This window comes from Lathamus discolor, chromosome 3, assembly GCF_037157495.1.
Source record: "Lathamus discolor isolate bLatDis1 chromosome 3, bLatDis1.hap1, whole genome shotgun sequence".
Lineage (NCBI taxonomy): Eukaryota > Metazoa > Chordata > Aves > Psittaciformes > Psittacidae > Lathamus > Lathamus discolor.
In genome coordinates, this window is record NC_088886.1 from 111686939 (window position 1) to 111700505 (window position 13567).

The following is a 13567-nucleotide window of genomic DNA, read 5'->3' on the forward strand; positions in this document are numbered from 1 at the left end:
GAACCTCTATTGATTTCTGGAGCTTTAGTTCCTGGGGTGGGTGAGCGAGATAACGATAAAAATCCCCACTTCTCTACGCATAGGGAAAGCGAGCTCCCCAGTCTCTGCTACAGAGGAAACAGCATTTCATAAATTAATAAAGCTCAGCAGGACATAGGCATATTGGGGCTGCCCGAATCATAGAGCCCATCACCTCTTTCCAGCACGTACCTTGGGTGCTGCTCTTTGCTCCCCTTCAGAAAGGAGCATGTGGCCTCAGAGCTACTGGGGCTGGGCTTAGCCAGACCACTACCAAAGACCCCGGAAACACGGCTCGACTAAACACGGGGTTTATTTTGCTGCTTTTAAGAGCAATTAAGAGATTGGCTTTTTGTACACATTAAATGTGAAATGAGAAGCCCTTAAGATAGCTTGGATACATGGTCATTTATTAAAGTGATAAAAAGTGGACAAGGAAAAAAAGACAAACACACTTAAACTGAACAATTTTTCAAAGTTTAATATAGCTTTAGATAAAACTGAGCTTGCAGTATTAATGAATACAAGAGTTTGTTATTGTGTATAATTCAAATAAACTTGTACATTTATACAGTTATAGACTGCATGCCAGAAAATGCATTTAGTTTGTTCTAATTTGAATATGTACAATTTACAATGTAATTCAAGCATAAATTCAGCAGTAGAGAACACAGACCGGCTGTGCAATCAAACAGTTACTTTTTCTTATCTTCAGTGTTAGAGTTGCCTAAAATGTTACTTGGGAAAAAAAAGTTAAAATATAGCCACATAAATAAAAATGAAACACTAACCAGAAATAACTTCCTAAAATAAATAACTAAAGAAAGTTATTATCCATGTTTGTACTTTCACTCTCATTAATGAAAGATGTATACATTGTCACCTTAACACATGTAACGCATTGCAATACAAGCCGCAAGCCTCGGAAATCTTGCATCCACCAAGGACAGGTGCATATTTTGATAAAAAAATAAAAATAAATCAAACTTTTCAGTTAATCATAACAATACTTTCTATGGCATTAATTTAATAAAAACGAGGCTATTTCTCCAGTGTTTCACATACTTTCAATATATTCACACAGGCTACTGAGTAAGCTGCAGCCACTCCGACTGCCGACATTTTTTACAGCTACAGCGCTTCTCCATGTCACTTACTTTACGTTCAATTTGTAGAATACATCCACACCAGTACTACGTAATCCAACCTTGTACAAAGATTAAACCCAAAGCTTCCCAAACAAAAATGCCACTTGGCTCTCCTGAAGGCTGAGCAGCTGCCCTCCCTGCTGAAGGCACGGGGAGCCAGGCTCCTTCCCCATCCCCCATGGTTTGTGGGAGGGAGGATGCTGGTGGCCCCAGGGCAGGACTGGTGAAACACCATTGCTCTTAGCCTGGGGACATGTCACATTTACTTTTCTATAAAAGAAAGTCAACTGGACCGTGAGCCATCCCCAAGCTGATGGCAGGAGAACTCGGCAAAGATGGGCAACCTCTAGGGAACCCCACCTTGCACCTGCACTTCCGAACCAGAGGCACAAAACTGTGTGCAGCACAGGGGAAGAGAACAAAGGTAGGGTAAGGTAGAGTGGCATGGGACAGGACGGGACAGAACAGGACAGAACAGAACAGAACATTTTCCGTTCAAAGAGACCTACACTGATCTAGTCTAACTGCCATGTCACAGAAAGGCAGTGGGTTGGTTGGGTCATGCTTTGGCAGCATCCTGGGAAGGAGGAAGTGGTCTCCCATCCACCCCAAATAAACCAAAGTAATTTTTGAAAGAGGTCAAACTGCTGGAGACAGTTCTTTCAAAACCAGACTGATCTGCTCAAGCTTGCCGGCAGGACTCATCACTTGGCTGAGCATTTACCGTGCTGATTAACGTTCTTGGCTCTCTGGTTTGGACTTGGTGGTGTTTCTAATGTTGACACCTGGCAATTGCACATGGCTATTTTTGCTGTCAATCAAGGACTGGTAGAAGAGTTACAGGTGGTACAAAAATCAGTGGTATTTTACAAGACAACCTGAGGAAATGTTAGTAAACGGGGGAAAACGAGTCCAGATTTTATCTCACCACATCAACAATCTGCTCACCACACATGTAGAGCACAGGATCAGCACACAGGGAGCAACTCACGCTCCTCCCTTCAACAACAACGTGCAGAGAATAAGTATAGCCAAAGGTGTAAAAAGCGTGCAGTGCCACTCAGAAATCATGACAAATGATGACAAGAAACTTTGGAAATTAGTATAAAGTCCTTGGGTGTACAACTGATGAGTCATAAACTGCAACTTCCAGGGAAAGCAGAGTCATCGTGGTGTCTGAGCCAACCCTCCAGCAGTGTTAGTGTTGAGTTTCCGAGTTCTTATTCCATGCCAAAATTTATAACGAAAACTATTTTTTTCCTCAAAGATCATCAGATGTTACCAGTTACGTAGCAAGTGTCAGCATTCATGCAGGATGGTCCAGAGCCTGCGAGTCGGAAGTGCCCATTCATGACTGTGCATGCACCTCCTGACCCACATGTGTCCATGTCCAGGACCACCTGGCTATCAAGGCTTTTACATACAGATGATGTCACGCAGAGCCCTTTTCCTGGCCGCTGCTTGTGGTGGCTTTTGTACCTGCTTCTCTAACAGTGCCACCCATCACTCCACCTCACTCAGATTTCCTCCTCCAGAAAAGAGCCCCCAGGAAGCCACTGCAACCTGGCCCCCCAACACAGACCACAGGTCTGTGATCTGGGCATCACAACAGCCTACCTCTGGCATTTTGGGGAGGGCCTAGGGGGCGTGGGATGCTCCAGCCAAGATGACGGGTGCTCCTGCATGACACTCATCCTGACTCAACCCTGCCCGAGCAGAACGAGATGGATAAAGGAAACCCAAACACAAGCACAGAAGGATATCAAACCAAACATTTATACAAAGTATTACTCATTTTGAAACCCACAGGGTCAACTTCAGTTAGGAACGTGTTTAAACATTATTTTCACCATAGCGAAAGCAGTAAGGAACGATGCCACCGGCTTGGGACTTGCCACGACTCCACACAGCTCTGGCTGTTAGACCGCAGCTCAGCGACCACCACCTGCATCGCTGCTGGCCCAGCTGGGCCATCAAAGCAAGAATGAGCAAAATCCGGGCACAGCAGAAGTAGGGGGAATTGTGACTCTACCTTTGGTGTTCATCCAGAATAAATGCCTGCTTGGCTTCATGGAGACATTCAGCTAATTTCATGTTCAGCTATTCTATCAACATGAGAAATCAAGCACATCCTGCTTATTTAAATGGTTTTCTTGCACAAATAGTACAAATCACAAAGATTTTAAAAAATTTTTACTAGTTATATCTAAACTGTGAATTTTATTCATTTATTTTGTGTTTGGCCTAGGCTTATTAATACAACTTTCCTCCCTAAACAATGCCTTATGAAATACATTTTTTTCTTTTTCTAGTAGCCTAGATGCAGAAAAGAAATCCCAAGAAAATGTTAAAGCAAAATAGAAACCAGCAGTTAATTTAAGGCTAGCAGATTTGGTGTTAGGAATTAACCAATATACCTTCTTTTAAGAAAAAAGACATGCACTATAACTACTTTGCTGAACAAAGCATCACAATCCATATCAGGAAAAAAAATAAATAAGCATTTTCAAATCAAATTATAACTCACCCTGAAAGTTACCCACTTGCATGTTTTACCTACTACTTACTCTTAAGAAATACAGGGGAAAGGAACATCCCTTCCCACATTTTTCAGAATATACAGTATAAATATAGTAGGAGTCATGCCATAAAACTATATGCAAAAATTGCACACTATTATTGCATGCGTGTTGTGATACTACATGCCAATGAACATCAGCTCGCCGATCACCCTGTTGTTCGTACTTACAGCACAGCCACCACTACTGGGGGGAAGCTGCTGCCTCCCGGCATACCAGGACCAGAGAGTTTAGCACACATACGGCTGGTGGAGGACCTGCTCTCCTGCCCGCACTGCCAGTTCAAGCTCTAAATGATAGCTGGAAGTCCCGTCAGGTTATGTAAACCGGTCTGAATTCATTTTTCGCAGTTTGGGTGGAAGGTTCCCTTCCATCCTGCCGCCGCCTGAGAGCTTCTGCAGCTTGGGTGGCAGGTCGGCCACTGACTGGCTGATGGGATCCGACATCATCTTTGTGGTTTTAGACACCAGTTTCTCCTCTGAATTCCCAGGGACCGAGCTGATCCGCTGAAGTTTCATGGGTAAATCCCCCATGCTGTAGGCCTTCTCGGAGGTGGTGGAACTCATCCTGAGGAGTTTTTTGGGGAAGTCTTCCCTCCCAGTTATTTTCTGCAGTTTTGAAGGTAGCTTTGTGCCAACTTCATCAAGACCATCCAGGCACTCCACCGAGTTATTCCTTTCCTTGCTGTTGCTCACAGCAGGCGCTATCAAGGGAGAGGACATGAGCAGCATCTCCTCCTGCTCCTTTACACTGTACGGTGGGGTGGGGACCTCAAACGTTGCGTGGAACTGGGAGTAATCAACTTTAAAGAATCCTTCTTCCAAGGAGATAACAGGAAAGAAACGATGACCCCAGAGCACCTCATCCTCAGTATAGGACGTCCTGGCTTGGCACGTCATCCCTGAAATGAGCAAGGGAGAAAAACTTTCACCAGTTATGGTCAATTGTGGATGCACATAAATCTCAGGGGCTTTTTAACATTTCAATATTCAATATTCATAATTCAATATAAAATACATTTTTTGGTTTCAAATGTATAAAAGAAAAAGCCGTTGACATACAGTACCTATTAACACACAGTAGCTACTGTCATCCTCAAGGTGAAAGGAGCCAACAATAGAGGAAAGGAGTGTAACTGAATAATTCACATCTACTATTATGGACACTTTTGAAGGTGCTGCTGAAAAAGGGGAAATACAGGGCGAACTGATAACCCAGTATTAAATCAGCAAGAGCTGCTAATTGTAGTATAAAGTTGGACTTGTCAGGATCTTAAAGTATAAACTAAGTTTATTGATGAATGCATACAAAACCGGACCCTACATGTCACGCATTCATATGCACAAACAAAGCTGATGTGAGCACATTCTGACCCACCAGTGAGCAATAGTTATGACCTATGAAATACATTTATTCCTCCTTAAGGGCTTCACGAACAATCTGCTCATCACTGCCAGGCTGAGATTCCAGCTTCAAAAAATTAGCAGGGAAGATATATGACTAAAGGGCACACCACTGTCCTTCCTCTTCCCCCACTGCCTCCCACCATGGAGAAAAGTCCTCCTCCCGAGCACCTGGACTTGACCATCCCAGTGACCCATCTGATCTCAGAAACCTGAGGGTAATGCTGACCATGGACTGCTGGAGGTTTCTAGAAATCCTGCTGCTGCCTTTTTTTTTTTTTTAATGGTATCTGTAGTGATCTATAAATAGCATTACCCTGCCATTCTATCCTAGTATAGCGAACCAGAAATATGACATTTGGTTTTCAGGAAGCTAAATCTACCTCTGCAAACACATCCTCTGCTTAGCTGGCAAGAATGCCTTCAAGTCAAGATAAAATTAAAGGAAACTAGTAAAGGCACAAAAAAAATGATAGAAGGGCTGTAGCAAGGGGGAGCAGAGGATGGATATGTGCCTGGTGACATACAGCCAGAAAAATGCATTCTTATGATGCTTTACATTACTGCTAATGCAAGTTTTAGTTTTGCATAGCAGTTTCTACTGCTAATATATCTGAGTATTCACAAGACCTCAGAAACCTCAGTTTTCTATTTTTACTCTTAGGAGAAAAATATGAACCCAGGGGTTTTCCTACATGAATGCCATTCCCATCCCCCTTGCGGGCTCCTCACCTTAGCTCACATGCCTGCAGGGGCATACCCTAAGACCAAGCAATCCTACCTCCTACCCACAGCCTCCAACAGGACAGTAGTTTATAGTGTATTTTCACCATGTGTTTCAGTTTACTATGTGAAGTGTAAGCAATCACATACCTAATGGGCTTAGAAAAAAACTGCCACCCTGCAATTTTAAGAAAAAAGGTAATTAGAGTGAGTACTTCTTCCATCTGTGTCCTTTACCCTGCAGCTGTTTATTAGCTGTGCCTTTGCTGTGAAAGCTCAGACCTTTCCCCCTCTGCTTCTTCAGACCTGACCTCCGAGGGAGACCTCATTAGCCAACAAATGCATCTAATAACGTATGCAAATGGAACTGGGTCTACACTGCCTGTGAAGCAGATGGCTGGTTAACTCCAGTGGCCTATGCTTTAGATAACATATTGCTTAAAATGCAAACCACTCTGGATAGAAAAGTTGATAATGATCAACCTCGCAGTGCTGCTGCCTTTGCCAAGGTGGGTGAGCTGCACCTCCAGCATGACCAAAGGGCTTGGATGGGAACACCACCAGGGTGACCAGCCGTAGCAACATTGCTCTGCAAAGATCTGCTCGTTGGGTAGAAATCCCTTGCATGGCTTTTGCTTTGCACTGGCAAAACTAAAAGAAAGTAAAATAATTATGCTTTATTGAATCCCAGGTTGGAAGGGACTCGAGAATCATCTGGCCCGACCCTTCCAGGCAAAGCATGACCTAGACTAGATAGCCCACCACCCTGTCCAGCCAAATCTTAAAGAGTGTCCAACACTGGGGTGTCCACCACTTCCCTGGGGAAAATTATTTCAGTGGCTGATTGTTCTTGGAATAATCCTCCCAGGGAAGTGGTGGATTCCCCACAATTATTTTTACCATAATGAGATGGTAAGAGATGTGCTATCAAAATGCCATGTGGGGGGCATAACAAGGGAGGTGGAGGGGAACACACTCTCAGGAACACTGCCAGGGCTCGGGGAAGCAGATGGGTGCACAGAACTGGCTGGCACCTGCACCCACATCCCCATTCCCATCTGCTTCCACATGAGGTCCCGCAGGCAATGCTGCATACCCAGAGCAATGCTGGGGCACAGGACCTGCCTGGTCAGCCTCTTCCATCCCCATCAGCTGCTGTGCTGCAGGGCTATTTCTGCCTCTGATCTATCACCCTGCCACCTCCCAAGCCTGTTGTTGCCAGCAGGCTTTCAAAGAGGGAGTGTTATACCTGCTTCCTATTGAAAAATTTAGTAGCTGAATCTCAGAAAAATCAGCTTCACATTTTGTTCCACTGATGGAACCCTTTGTAAGCACAATGGAGAAAGAAGTATTTGCAGGCATGTAATTCCTTTAAAATCAATTTATCTTATCCACTAACAAAACCAAGTATGCAAATTATTTAACAGCTTCTCAGGATAAACAGCAGCAACTAATATGTTTGTCATTATAGGGAATACCTGTCACGCCAAGCAGATGATGCTAAGAGGTGCTAACGTGCTCTGATAAGCCCTTGGACAAGAAATCAATTTTCAGGTTTTCTGCCAGCTCTGCTGCATTTCCTGGCTCTCACTTCCCTTTCTGTTTTCTCAGCAAAGCCTTGGAATCCCAGCTATAAGCCATGCAATGCTTTTCTGCTATTACACGCTTCAAACAGCCAGCTGACAACAGCTCTGACTATAACCATCTCCTTTGTATTATTACAGCAGAAAAAATGGAGATGCATAAGGCACTTGATGGCAGGAGCCATTATCCACATCCTTGTGGAGAAAAACTATCAGCTTTTTGCAAGAGTCCTCACGCATGGCCTGTGTTCTCTCCTTGGGAGAACTAAAGCTGGCAACAGTGCTCAGGAGAGGCAGAGTCCTCAGGGCTGCTGGCCAGAACAGAAACATGGTGTACATAGAACCATAGAATGGCTGGGACTGGAAAGCACCCTAAAGGCCATATAGTTCCAGCCCCCCTGCAATAGGCAGGGATGCCTTCCACTAGACAAGGTTGCTTCAAGCCCATCCAACCTGGCTTTGAACACTTCCAGGGATGGGGCAGCCACAGCTCCTCTGGGCAACCTGTGCCAGTGTCTCACCACCCTCATAGTGAAGAACTCCTTCCTCATATCTAATGTAAATCTCCCTCTTGTCAGTTTAAAGCCATTCACCCTTGTCCTATCCCTACAGGCCATCGTCAAAAGCTCCTCTCCAGCTTTCTTGCTGGCCCCTTCAGGCACTGGAAAACTGCTCCTTAAAGTCTTCCTGGAGCCTTCTCTTCCCCAAACCGAACAAGCCCAGCTCTCTGTGCCTGGAGAGGTGCTCCAGCCCCTGGAGCATCTTTGTGGCCTCCTCTGGACTCGCTTCAACAGGTTCATGTCCCTCTTCTGTTGGAGCCCGCATACATCCCACATCAGGAGCATCTCATCTCGCTCAGAACATCCAAAAGCCATTCTGCTGCTTCTCACAGCAAGGGTAAAACTAACCACAGCTGAGGCAGGTTCACGCATTTCACACAGCATCAGTGTGGCAAGGAAAACACATTGTCCACAGCTTGGCTCTTCCCTTACTTGCACCATGAGCTGTGTCTTAACAGTCTGCTTGGATGGGAAAGCACCAGACCAAAAAACAGTGGGTATTTTCCCATAGAAAAAGCAGGAGCACTTGGGTGCAACTCACCAATAACAGCCCTTCCTGATAACTACCTCACAATTACTTTCCATTCATTTATGCTCAGACAAATACAGGATTTTCATTTACTGCAGATGTAGTTTCTTTCTGAGGTCTCAAAAATAAGATGCACAAACCAGCAGGAGGCTGGCAGTCATGCCAGGCCACTTCAAGGATGGACATCTACGGTGGGACTGCATGCTGCGGTGGGCATGGGCTCATGCCCAACAGCCTCTAATAGATCAGGCCTTTAACGTCAGGAAATAAGTTTTCCTCTCCTCCTATCGGTATGAAAGGCTTTTTGGGTTTTTGGGGTTTGGGTTGTTTTGGTTTTGGTTTGTTGTTTTTTTTGGAGGGGTAGTGGGGAGTTGTGGGGTTTTTTTGTTTCTTTCCACTAAGAAGCTATTCATCATCAGGTTATGCAGCCTGATGCCTTCATCATGTTAACAGGCCTGTTAAAATTTTACTGAGTTGTCTATATTATTAATATTCATTTGTGGTATAAATTTTAAACTCTCATTTGGAAGCAAACACACTGTATGCACTACATATAATTAAAAACCCATCCACTTGTCAAAGTAAAAGGTTTCTATGCATTTCGTTCATCGCTCCTAACAGAAGCTTCCACCACAAAGTGCTCTCCAGAGCTGTTAATGGCTGGTAATTGCAATGCACATTAGCAAAGCTTTGCCTGCATACTAATCACAACAACACACCTGAAAATAAGGTACACTTATGTGTATATTCCAGCATAAAACCTGAACCAAAGAGCTGATAAAACCCCTCTCTATCATTCAGAAACAGAAGCTGCAAAACCATTGTTCACTACGTCCAAGGGAAGAGACTGCCCCCCAGAAGCACTGCTCCTAAGGAGGCAAGGAGGGCTATTTTGTCTGAATACCCTTTACTTTCACGCTCGCTATTGCATATTTGGGACCACCCCTACCCAGATCATGTCTTGCTGCATTCAGGAATTATATTCCTTCTGCAGAAACTAGGAGCTGACTGTTTTCAACTGAATGAGTTTAAAGGAAGAAAAGAGCAAAGTTTTGGGAATATCTCCTCACAGGCAGAGCCTGAAACTGATTTACAGACAGCTTTAGTATTGGACTTTACCTGAAATTTTGCTACTGATAAAATTAAATCATTTACACCCACCCATAGTGACCGGGAATCCCTCTGTAGAGCCCAATACGTAATGCCACAGTCTATAACACCAGAAAATTCCAGCCATGCATATTTAGGAAAATTTTCCATTAACGTCTCTAAATAACATAGAGCAGAGCAGCCCTGGAGGCCGAGCACAGGTTAAACTGATGGATTTCTCTCCCCAATTTGATAAGAAAGTGTTGGGGTTTTGCTTTGTCTTGCATTTTGGTTGGTTTTTTAATAATCATGCCTTCTCCCTTCAGTATTTGCTTTGTCTGAACCAAGTGCTATCACTGAAGAAAATGCATCTATCTGTCATATTACAAGTTGTTATTTCTAATGAGGTGGAACTCTTGGTTTTAGAGCTCTAGCTGAGCTGAAAAAGTCGATGCAATTATTCCACCCTTGGCCAAGCAGCAGGCTGTTTAAGCTTTTATTTTTCTCTCTCTGTCTCTGTACTCACTACCTCATTTCCAGGAAACACCAATGAGAAACAGGGTTATGCAAACATTCAGACACAGCTGACAGGGACCGGAGTTCCCAGCACGCTCGCTCGATAAACATGCAACACAAGAAGTTTGGTGCCACTGGGATGATGCTGGGGGCAGAATCCCCCAGCATCTGAAATCCTGGTAATTCCATTAATTATCTTGATAGCTTCTAGCTTTGCTATAGGGTAAGACTAGTTCCCCATAAAGGCAAAGGCATCCCAAGGAACAAGGGTTGTCTTCCTGACTTAATAAAGGGGCAGATGGAAGACAAAAGAATCTGTAAATAAGTGCTTTGACTAATTCTACCCTATAATAACCTCCAAATTATTTCTAGATTTCTGGTGGTATTCAGGCAATTTCAAGAACCTGTGATACACATTTGTTTTTTTTTTTTAAATCACAGGCATGCGTGTTATTTATATGTCCCTTGCATTTTATTACAGAACTTGCTGACAAATCATAGGTCACCACTAAGCTTTTAACAGCCCTCCCCCTCCCCAAAGTCTTCAGAAGCAATCTAGGCACACAGAGGTTATATGGTTCTCTTCTCTCTCCAAGGTAACGTCAGAAATTTCACCTTAAATCTTTTTTGTGTTTCTGGGCTGTAATTTGCTGGCCAAGGGCCGGGCGCAGTGAACGCCGGGAGGTGTCCTTCTTAACATGGAAACACGGAAAACTTAATCTTAACCAGTCAGGAAAGAGATGATTACTTTGGCATTACAGCAATCATCCCAATGGCCCCACAATAGGCATCTTGTCATCCCACCTGCCAGGACTGGAGCAAAAGGAAATCCTCCAGCAGAAGTTGGTGGCAAAAATGCACAAATACGCTTACATTTTGTCACTTTTCTTTCTTTTCTTTTTTTCTTTCCTTCTTAGGAGCTATGTGTGTTAAAATGCCTGGACCTGAGCAGGGTGCAAGAGGCTGCCTGTGCTGCCCGGTGGCTCTCCCGTTCACATGCTTTACTGCTCATTTCAGGGGGTATTTACCTCCCTTAAACCTGCCATTTATCTGAAAAGCCTCAAAAATAAGTGTTAAAAAATTATCACCTGTCAATATTAAACCACTTACTAAAAAGTAAGCTAATTTACAACTGCAGTCTAAGGCAAGGGTAAAGCTTGATGTGAGGCTTGATATAAAAGTATACCACACTCATCCTGTACTCCTGCAGGACTAAGGGGAGGTTGACTGCTGTAGAAAAAAGGAGTTGCATGATTTCCACAGCAAATTCTCCTCTTCCAGGAAGTGGTTTTATCCTATTAAGCTAAGTAACAGTGTGATATCCTGATGTTAACATCTGGCCTGTGTGCCACTCTGTATCTGAAATGCCAACAGACGTCCGAGCTCCATTATAAGCCAGAAAATGGGAGGTCAGAAACCAAACTCTGAGTGAAGGACGCACTCAAATATCTCCTCTCAATGTTCACTGCCACGTTATTTTTTAATGTAAGTTAAAATGACAGGCTGTACTACGCACGGCTGAGAAATGCGCAACCTGACGGAAGGGTTTCTAAGCAGGCAGAAAGCGTGGTGTCTAAACTGCAACACTTCCCGTCTATTTGGAAAGAACAGCTATTCTTAGCATTAACATTTTCCCATCATAATTCAAGTATTTTTTTATTAAACTGACGATGGTTTGAACCGCAATAAAACTTTCTGTCAGTTTGTGGTTGACAGCCCTTGCCGCTGTCTGCTGTCTGCTGTCAGTGTCTGCTTTGATGCACTGGCAATTTTGCAGCTTGATTTTGTTTAGTAGAAGGGAGATGGGCATCCACCTTGCCATCTATGCCTTTAGTGCTGCTGATCACTGTTAAAGCGATGTTTTAATTAAAAAAGCCTTCTGTTAAAGAACAAAAAAACCAAAACAAAAATTCCTGAAATACAAGAGACAAAAAGAGTCTTAAGGGTGCCAACTGTAAAAAGATGTCTACAAATTCATTGAAACAGAAGTGTGTGAATTCCAAGCCTTGCCTAAAGCTACGGGGGATGTTTCAGGTGGCAGGATGCAGGCAGTGACAGAGCAGCCATTTAGCAGACATGGGATCAGGGAAAGACATGAGACACAACCTGCTCACCCTGCCCTGGCCAGGACCTTCTGGAATGGGTGAACATCTTCATGCTGCCTATTTTGTTCTTTACACTGATCTCTGGTTTCTTAGACCATGACACAAATAGGTACTGGGATGAGACCCACAGCAAAGCAGCAGCCCTATGGATCAGCTCCTCAAGAGCAGTGCCCCTTCTGCATAGCAGGAAGAAAAAAGGGGAAAAGACATGGAAAGCCTGCTGTTGCCCACGAGCCTGCGATACCATTGGAGAGACACTGGCATGGAGGTTCACTCATGTCTTCAGGCACCCCCTCAATACACACACAGCAGGACAGACTGAGGGTGATGAGTAATTCAGGATGCCGGACATACCACAGAACAGGGTAAAGCAGCCAACTGGTCAAGTGAGAGCATTGTTTCTCTTGAAATGTCAATCTGCAGCAGGCCTTTCTAGAACATTTAATGCTTACTCACCATTTATTACTGAGACCTAGAAACTGCCCCAACAGACAGGGGTCAGAGATTGAACAAATTAAGCATGTTTGCTAAAGGAAACCAAGAGAGCAGAGTGGCTCAAGGAATGCAATGCACACATTCATGCAAGAGTCAGATATCAGTCTTATGCTAAACATTTTAATTTCTTATCACAGTGAATAGCAAACCCAGGCTTCTGCTCCGCTACCCAATTTAGACACGTTGTTTATGCTCCAGCACTATAAATACCTCCTAGTTTATTCAGACTGTGCTGTTCTCCCAGGAGCTATCTTGACGCTTAAAAAATAGCAGTGACAGCAAAGGTATTTTTCTTATCAGCTGGTGCTCTTCTCAGGGCAATTTTTAATCACTCATACACACATAGTTTTCTGACATGTTGCAGACAGGTCATCTTGATGCTCACCAGGACCACAGCTACCCATCATTAGCACAAGTTATAGCGGGTTTCGAAAATGTCATAAAACCAGTTTGTAAAACAACTGCAGATACTAATAATGTTCCCATGTAGAGGAATGCAGCAGGCTACTGTCAGGTGAGCTAACCTCCCCTCTTCTGTATTAGTCATTTACCAAAAAAACGGGGAGGAAATAAGAGCTTGAAGCCCTCAGCACTGCCCTTCCGTGCTCAGCCCGCAGATGTCTGCAGCATTTTCATTCTTTTTACAAACACAAAACAGAGCCAGAAGTGCAGTTATCTGAACAAAACTGTCTAATGCACATTTCTTGCAGTGACAGAAATTTACATTATCTGAGAATCTGGACTGGTATTTTTATTATCTCTGGGTTTTATTCCTGAAACCAGAACCTCCATGTTATTCTGAAAACACTGATCCGTTCC

General features: G+C 43.8%; 1 protein-coding gene across 2 annotated transcripts in view; it reads right to left on the bottom strand.

The window, feature by feature from the left end:
• Window positions 1-479: 479 nt before the first annotated feature.
• The window catches only part of KCNJ3 (potassium inwardly rectifying channel subfamily J member 3), a 53187-nt gene continuing 40099 nt past the window's right edge, over window positions 480-13567 (bottom strand). Inside the window, exons 3-4 of one of the 2 annotated variants that reach the window (XR_010610813.1) lie at window positions 3916-4646; window positions 480-3271 (exon numbers count right to left, since the gene is read on the bottom strand). Coding sequence is in view for 1 of the 2 variants with exons in the window: in XM_065671204.1 (XP_065527276.1) it covers window positions 4063-4646 (584 nt within the window). In the remaining variant the exon portion in view is untranslated. Of the gene's footprint in view, window positions 4647-13567 lie in introns of both variants that reach the window. The other variant, XM_065671204.1, reaches the window with a different exon arrangement.